The sequence below is a fragment of the Oncorhynchus masou genome, unplaced genomic scaffold (assembly GCF_036934945.1).
Source record: "Oncorhynchus masou masou isolate Uvic2021 unplaced genomic scaffold, UVic_Omas_1.1 unplaced_scaffold_3428, whole genome shotgun sequence".
Lineage (NCBI taxonomy): Eukaryota > Metazoa > Chordata > Actinopteri > Salmoniformes > Salmonidae > Oncorhynchus > Oncorhynchus masou.
In genome coordinates, this window is record NW_027009838.1 from 30,001 (window position 1) to 38,985 (window position 8,985).

An 8,985-nucleotide genomic window follows, 5' to 3' on the forward strand; every position below is an offset into this window, starting at 1 on the left:
TATGGCTTTCTCTAATGGTATTATTCTCTTCTTGACTGACTGACTGGTTCTCTGGTCTGCCTGCTTGAAGGACTGACTGATTCTTATTCAACCTGTTCTCTTTGCCTGAGTGACTGGTTCTGCTGTGGTCTTCTTCCAACCTGATTTACAGACTGGTTCAGACCGTTGTCTTTCTGCCTGACTGACTAGTTAAAACTGACTGGTTCTACTGTTGGTCTCCTCTCTGCCTGACTGGTTCTACTGTTGGTCTCCTCTCTGCCTGACTGTTCTACTGACTGACTGCTTCTACTGTTTCTCTCTTCTCTGCCTGACTGACTGACTGCTTCTACTGTTGGTCTCCTCTCTGCCTGACTGACTGCTTCTACTGTTGGTCTCCTCTCTGCCTGACTGACTGCTTCTACTGTTGGTCTCCTCTCTGACTAACTGGTTCTACTGTTGGTCTCTGACTGACTGACTGGTTCTACTGTTGGTCTCCTCTCTGACTGACTGGTTCTACTGTTGGTCTCCTCTCTGACTGACTGGTTCTACTGTTGGTCTCCTCTCTGACTGACTGGTTCTACTGTTGCTCTCCTCTCTGACTGACTGGTTCTACTGTTGGTCTCCTCTCTGACTGACTGGTTCTACTGTTGCTCTCCTCTCTGACTGACTGGTTCTACTGTTGGTCTCCTCTCTGACTGACTGGTTCTACTGTTGTCTCCTCTCTGACTGACTGGTTCTACTGTTGCTCTCCTCTCTGACTGACTGGTTCTACTGTTGGTCTCCTCTCTGACTGACTGTTGGCCTCCTCTCTCTACTGGTTCTACTGTTGCTCTCCTCTCTGACTGACTGGTTCTACTGTTGCTCTCCTCTCTGACTGACTGGTTCTACTGTTGGTCTCCTCTCTGACTGACTGGTTCTACTGTTGCTCTCTCCTCTCTGACTGACTGGTTCTGTTGTCTCCTCTCTGACTGACTGGTTCTACTGTTGCTCTCCTCTCTGACTGACTGGTTCTACTGTTGGTCTCCTCTCTGACTGACTGGTTCTACTGTTGGTCTCCTCTCTGACTGACTGGTTCTACTGTTGTCTCCTCTCTGACTGACTGGTTCTACTGTTGGTCTCCTCTCTGACTGACTGGTTCTACTGTTGGTCTCCTCTCTGACTGACTGGTTCTACTGTTGGTCTCCTCTCTGACTGACTGGTTCTACTGTTGCTCTCCTCTCTGACTGACTGGTTCTACTGTTGGTCTCTCTCTGACTGACTGGACTGTTGCTCTCCTCTCTGACTGACTGGTTCTACTGTTGGTCTCCTCTCTGACTGACTGGTTCTACTGTTGGTCTCCTCTCTGACTGACTGGTTCTACTGTTGGTCTCCTCTCTGACTGACTGGTTCTACTGTTGGTCTCCTCTCTGACTGACTGGTTCTACTGTTGGTCTCCTCTCTGACTGACTGGTTCTACTGTTGGTCTCCTCTCTGACTGACTGGTTCTACTGTTGGTCTCCTCTCTGACTGACTGGTTCTGACTGACTGGTTCTCACTGTCTGACTGACTGGTTCTCCTCTCTGACTGACTGGTTCTACTGTTGGTCTCCTCTCTGACTGACTGGTTCTACTGTTGGTCTCCTCTCTGACTGACTGGTTCTACTGTTGGTCTCCTCTCTGACTGACTGGTTCTACTGTTGCTCTCCTCTCTGACTGACTGGTTCTGACTGGTTTGCTCTCCTCTCTGACTGACTGGTTCTACTGTTGGTCTCCTCTCTGACTGACTGGTTCTACTGTTGGTCTCCTCTCTGACTGACTGGTTCTACTGTTGTCTCCTCTCTGACTGACTGGTTCTACTGTTGCTCTCCTCTCTGACTGACTGGTTCTACTGTTGTCTCTCCTCTCTGACTGACTGGTTCTACTGTTGGTCTCCTCTCTGACTGACTGGTTCTACTGTTGGTCTCCTCTCTGACTGACTGGTTCTACTGTTGGTCTCCTCTCTGACTGACTGGTTCTACTGTTGCTCTCCTCTCTGACTGACTGGTTCTACTGTTGGTCTCCTCTCTGACTGACTGGTTCTACTGTTGGTCTCCTCTCTGACTGACTGGTTCTACTGTTGGTCTCCTCTCTGACTGACTGGTTCTACTGTTGGTCTCCTCTCTGACTGACTGGTTCTACTGTTGGTCTCCTCTCTGACTGACTGGTTCTACTGTTGTCTCCTCTCTGACTGACTGGTTCTACTGTTGCTCTCCTCTCTGACTGACTGGTTCTACTGTTGCTCTCCTCTCTGACTGACTGGTTCTACTGTTGGTCTCCTCTCTGACTGACTGGTTCTACTGTTGCTCTCCTCTCTGACTGACTGGTTCTACTGTTGGTCTCCTCTCTGACTGACTGGTTCTACTGTTGCTCTCCTCTCTGACTGACTGGTTCTACTGTTGGTCTCCTCTCTGACTGACTGGTTCTACTGTTGGTCTCCTCTCTGACTGACTCTAATGTTGCTCTCCTCTCTGACTGACTGGTTCTACTGTTGGTCTCCTCTCTGACTGACTGGTTCTACTGTTGCTCTCCTCTCTGACTGACTGGTTCTACTGTTGGTCTCCTCTCTGACTGACTGGTTCTACTGTTGCTCTCCTCTCTGACTGACTGGTTCTACTGTTGGTTTCCTCTCTGACTGACTGGTTCTACTGTTGGTCTCCTCTCTGACTGACTGGTTCTACTGTTGGTCTCCTCTCTGAAGGTCGAGAGCCATGCGTCCTCCGAAACACGACCCGCCAAGCCGCTCTACTTCTTGACACACGGCTCGCTTAACCTGGAAGCCAGCCGCACCAATGTGTGGGAGGAAACACCGTATAGATGGCGACAGAAGTCATGCAACGGGCCCGCCACAAGGAGTAGCTAGATCCCGTTGGGACAAGGACATCCCAGCCGGGAGAACCCTCCCCTAACACGGACGACGCTGGGCCAATTGTGCCTCGCCTCATGGGTCTCCCGGTCGCAGCCAGCTGTGACACAGCCCGGGATCGAACCCGGGTCTGTAGTGACACCTCTAGCACTGCGATGCAGTGCCTTAGACCGCTGCGCCCGCCTGACTTACTGACGAACTGACTAGTTCAACTTTGGCCTTTTCTTCCAGCCTGACTTACTGACTGCTCCTATTTCTGACTTGCTGACTGTCTCTCCACCTCCTCTCCCTCTACCTGATAAACCACTCTATTCTAGTCTCAGGCTTTTAGCTGGGATGGATGCTGCTGTTATTGCTGTTGGCTGGGGGAATACAGTGGCCTATTAAAGCCCATCTATAATGTATGATGTCTTACGATGTGTCTATAATATGTATAAAGTTGTTTGTCAAGACAACATTCATGATCTTTAGCACCTGTATGTCTGACTTTGTTGTCATGTGTATATCTACCGTGTCTCTGTTTTCTGTTGTTTGCATGCTTCATACTCAACATATAGTCCCCAGAGATGCCATAGATTCCCGCTTAGAATGTGAATCCACATCAATCCTAAATAGACATCAGAGAACGGAGGGAGAGGACAGGGAGACATACATGGAGACAGGACGTGGAGAAACAGAGAGGCCCCTGGGAGTAATTCTACTGAGGGTTCTAAGAGTGTATATACTGTAGACAACAGGAGACAGGACGTGGAGAAACAGAGAGGCCCCTGGGAGTAATTCTACTGAGGGTTCTAAGGGTGTATATACTGTAGACAACAGGAGACAGGACATGGAGAAACAGAGAGGCCCCTGGGAGTAATTCTACTGAGGGTTCTAAGAGTGTATATACTGTAGACAACAGGAGACAGGAAGTGGAGAAACAGAGAGAATTCTGATATCATTTTCTCTCTACTTGTAACTGAGTCAGTTTGTCTCATCCAACTTCCCAGTTATTGTATCCATTTGGGACACAGATGGGGCCGTGGGTCAGCAGTGCTAGATGTACTCAGCCCTGTTAGACAGAGTCTGTGGTCTGGGACTGTAATTTCAGACCTTCCCAGGTGACCAATACTCCACTCAAGCACCACTCACCAACACAGTGATTTCCTCAGACACCAACCAGGGAGGTGGGAAGCTGTGTCGGCCCTAGTGGTAGTCCCAAATGCATCCCAAATGGAAACCTGTTCCCTTAATAGTGCACTACTTTTGACCAGGGCCCACAGGGAACAGGTGCTGTTTGACCAGGGCACCATGGGGAACAGGGTGCTGTTTGATCAGGGCCCCATAGGGAACAGGTGCTGTTTGCCCAGGGCCCATAGGGAACAGGTGCAGTTTGACCAGGGTCCCATAGGTAACAGGGTGCTGTTTGACCAGGCCCCATAGAGAACAGGGTGCTGTTTGACCAGGGCCCCATAGAGAACAGGGTGCTGTTTGACCAGGGCCCCATAGGGAACAGGTGCTGTTTGACCAGGGCCCCATAGAGAACAGGGTGCTGTTTGACCAGGGCCCCATAGGGAACAGGGTGCTGTTTGACCAGGGCCCCATAGGGAACAGGGTGCTGTTTGACCAGGGCCCCATAGGGAACAGGGTGCTGTTTGACCAGGGCCCCATAGGGAACAGGGTGCTGTTTGACCAGGGCCCCATAGGGAACAGGGTGCTGTTTGACCAGGGCCCCATAGGGAACAGGGTGCTGTTTGACCAGGGCCCCATAGAGAACAGGGTGCTGTTTGACCAGGGCCCCATAGGGAACAGGGTGCTGTTTGACCAGGGCCAGGGCCCCATAGGGAACAGGGTGCTGTTTGACCAGGGCCCCATAGGGAACAGAGTGCTGTTTGACCAGGGCCCCATAGGGAACAGAGTGCTGTTTGACCAGGGCCCCATAGGGAACAGGGTGCTATTTGGAACCCACATGTAGATCGACTAAGGAGTAGATTCTAAAGAGTAGAATGGTAGAAGTTGAAAGTGCTGTTTGTTATTCAGAGTCTCATCACACTCTTCACCTTTCTTTCTAGTGCATCACTTGAGAAGGATGCTACAAAGTGAATGATGTAGCGTCCTCCAGATCGGTGTATTTCACCTTCCCTTCTTTCTAGTGCATCACTTGAGTTCTCTCTCCTGTTGCTGCTGGTAATTGTCGAAGTCTCACCACCTAAAAGACACTGAGTACACGAAACATTAAGAACACCTTCCTACTATTGAGTTGCACATTTGCCCTCAGAAAATCCTCAATTCTTAGGAGCGTGGAGTCTACAATGTTTCAAATTCTTCCCACAGTTGTGCATAGACACAGGACGTAGTTTGGGTGGTGGGTGGGGGTGGCTGCGATTAACTTCGTTGATAGGGGTGAGCGTGAAAAACCCAGCAGCGTTGCAGTTCTTGACACAAGCCAGTGAGCCTGGAACCCACTACTATACCCCGTTCAAAGGCTCTTAAATATTTTGCCTTGCCCATTCACCCTCTGACACAAACACAATCCATGTCTCCGTTGTCTCAAGGCTTAAAACTCCTTCTTTAACACGTCTCCTCCCCTTCATCTACACTGATTGAAGTGGATTTAACAAGTGACATCAATAAGGGATCATATCTTTCACCTGGATTCACCTGGTCAGTCTGTCATGGAAAGTAAGAAGGTGTTCCTAATGTTTTGACCAGTCAGTGTACATGCAGTACTCATATCTGTGTTCCTTGATGTTGTGACAAAAGTATTTATTCTGTATCTACAGTGGGACAAATTGGGCAACTTTGATTGTGTTGAGAGTTAGATTTCTTGCTTTAAATTCACTTTCTTTTTCCTTTTCTAATAGGCTACTTGCTTCTTGCTCAGAAAAAAAACTATGAATCTGTTGATACAATGGGTTTTCAGATCCACTCTCTCCTCCCTCTCCATCCTTCTCCTCCTCCCCTTCCTCCCTCTCCTCCTCTCTCTCCTCCTCCTCTTCCTCTCTCCTCCTCCTCTTCCTCTCTCCTTCCTCCTCCTCTTCCACTCTCTCCTCCTCCTCATCCTCTCTCTTCCTCCTCTTCCTCTCTCTCCTCCTCCTCCTCCTCTTCCCCTCTCTCCTCCTCATCCTTCATCTTCCTCCTCTTCCTCTCTCTCCTGCTCCTCCCCTTCCTCTCTCCTCCTCCTCTTCCTCTCTCTCCTCCTCCCCTTCCTCTCTATTCCTCCTCCTCTCCCTCTCCTCCATCTTCTCCTCCTCCATCCTCACCTCCATCTTCTCCTCCTCCATCCTCACCTCCATCCTCTGCTCCTCCTTTCCTCTCCTCCATCCTCTCCTCCTCCATCCTTTCATCTCCCACCCCTCTCTTCTCCTCCTCCATCCTCTCCTCTTCTCCTCCATCTCCTCTCCTCCTCTCCTGTCCTTGCAGAGAGTTTTCCAAGGAGAGAGAGAAGGCCAAGGCCAGAGGAGACTTCCAGAAGCTGAGAGAGAAGCAACAGCTGGAGGAGGACCTGAAGGGTTATCTGGACTGGATCACACAGGCTGAAGACATCGACCCAGAGAACGAGGAGGAGGGGCTCGACGAGGAGAAGCCCAGAAACCGTGAGTGCAGTCTGGGGAGAGGAGGCAGGGAAAGAGGGGGAGGTTATGGAGGTGGACTAGATTCAATGAAATGGTGATTGGTGGGATTAGTTGTGTGTTTGTATGTAGGTGTCATTTGTGTTGGGTGTGTGTGGGATTGCGTGTGTGTGTGTATGTGTGTGTGCATATGTGTGTGTGTACGTGTGTGTGCGTGTGTGTGCACCGGGCGTGTGTGTGTTGGACCAATGAGGATTGTCAGAGAGGAGTTACCAATCAAGTGCAACAGTTGTGGCAATCAATACTTTTCCACCTGAGCCTCCGAGCACAATACCCTCAGTACAGTGTGTGTGTGTGTGTGTGTGTGTGTGTGTGTGTGTGTGTGTGTGTGTGTGTGTGTGTGTGTGTGTGTGTGTGTGTGTGTGTGTGTGTGTGTGCTGTGTGTGTGTGTGTGTGTGTGTGTGTGTGTGTGTGTGTGTGTGTGTGTGTGTGTGTGTGTGTGTGTGTGTGTGTGTGTGTGTGTGTGTGTGTGTGTGTGTGTGTGTGTGTGTGTGTGTGTATCCTGTAGTGTACAGGGCCTGGCAGTTCATTGCAGCCTGGTCCTAAATGAGTGGATGCAGTTGTCTACAGTCAATGGGCTATGGATCCCCCTAACACCCTGTAGCTCAACACCACCAGCTACAATACCATTAACCTAACACCACCATGCTACAATACCATTAACCTAACACCACCATGCTTGCAGCCTGGTAACCTAAACACCACCATGTGGATTGGATAACCTAACACCACCATGGCAGTCTCTAACCCACCATGCTACAATACCATTAACCTAACACCACCATGCTACAATACCATTAACCTAACACCACCATGCTACAATACCATTAACCTAACACCACCATGCTACAATACCATTAACCTAACACCACCATACCATTAACCTACAATACCATTAACCTAACACCACCATGCTACAATACCATTAACCTAACACCACCATGCTACAATACCATTAACCTAACACCACCATGCTACAATACCATTAACCTAACACCACCATGCTACAATACCATTTAACACCACCATGCTACAATACCATTAACCTAACACCACCATGCTACAATACCATTAACCTAACACCACCATGCTACAATACCATTAACCTAACACCACCATGCTACAATACCATTAACCTAACACCACCATGCTACAATACCATTAACCTAACACCACCATGCTACAATACCATTAACCTAACACCACCATGCTACAATACCATTAACCTAACACCACCATGCTACAATACCATTAACCTAACACCACCATGCTACAATACCATTAACCTAACACCACCATGCTACAATACCATTAACCTAACACCACCATGCTACAATACCATTAACCTAACACCAATACCATTAACCTAACACCACCATGCTACAATACCATTAACCTAACACCCATTAACCTAACCTAACACCACCATGCTACAATACCATTAACCTAACACCACCATGCTAACACCAATACAATACCATTAACCTAACACCACCATGCTACAATACCATTAACCTAACACCACCATGCTACTATACCATTACCATTAACCTAACACCACCATGCTACAATACCATTAACCTAACACCACCATGCTAACATACCATTAACCTAACACCACCATGCTACAATACCATTAACCTAACACCACCATGCTACAATACCATTAACCTAACACCACCATGCTACAATACCATTAACCTAACACCACCATGCTACAATACCATTAACCTAACACCACCATGCTACAATACCATTAACCTAACACCACCATGCTACAATACCATTAACCTAACACCACCATGCTACAATACCATTAACCTAACACCACCATGCTACAATACCATTAACCTAACACCACCATGCTACAATACCATTAACCTAACACCACCATGCTACAATACCATTAACCTAACACCACCATGCTACAATACCATTAACCTAACACCACCATGCTACAATACCATTAACCTAACACCACCATGCTACAATACCATTAACCTAACACCACCATGCTACAATACCATTAACCTAACACCACCATGCTACAATACCATTAACCTAACACCACCATGCTACAATACCATTAACCTAACACCACCATGCTACAATACCATTAACCTAACACCACCTAACACCAACATGCTACAATACCATTAACCTAACACCACCATGCTACAATACCATTAACCTAACACCACCATGCTACAATACCATTAACCTAACACCACCACACCATTAACATGCATACCATTAACCTAACACCACCATGCTACAATACCATTAACCTAACACCACCATGCTACAATACCATTAACCTAACACCACCATGCTACAATACCATTAACCTAACACCACCATGCTACAATACCATTAACCTAACACCACCATGCTACAATACCATTAACCTAACACCACCATGCTACAATACCATTAACCTAACACCACCATGCTACAATACCATTAACCTAACACCACCATGCTACAATACCATTAACCTAACACCACCATGCTA

General features: G+C 48.1%; 1 protein-coding gene across 1 annotated transcript in view; it reads left to right on the forward strand.

Annotated features, from left to right (window-relative positions):
• Nucleotides 1–6,434, forward strand: part of LOC135534455 (voltage-dependent L-type calcium channel subunit alpha-1D-like) — a gene marked incomplete at both ends in the record, with an annotated part of 31,703 nt that extends 25,269 nt beyond the window's left edge. Inside the window, one exon of the mRNA XM_064961445.1 lies at nt 6,262–6,434. Within this exon, the coding sequence (XP_064817517.1) occupies nt 6,262–6,434 (173 nt within the window). The remainder of the gene's footprint in view (nt 1–6,261) is intronic.
• Between the last annotated feature and the right edge of the window lie 2,551 nt (nt 6,435–8,985).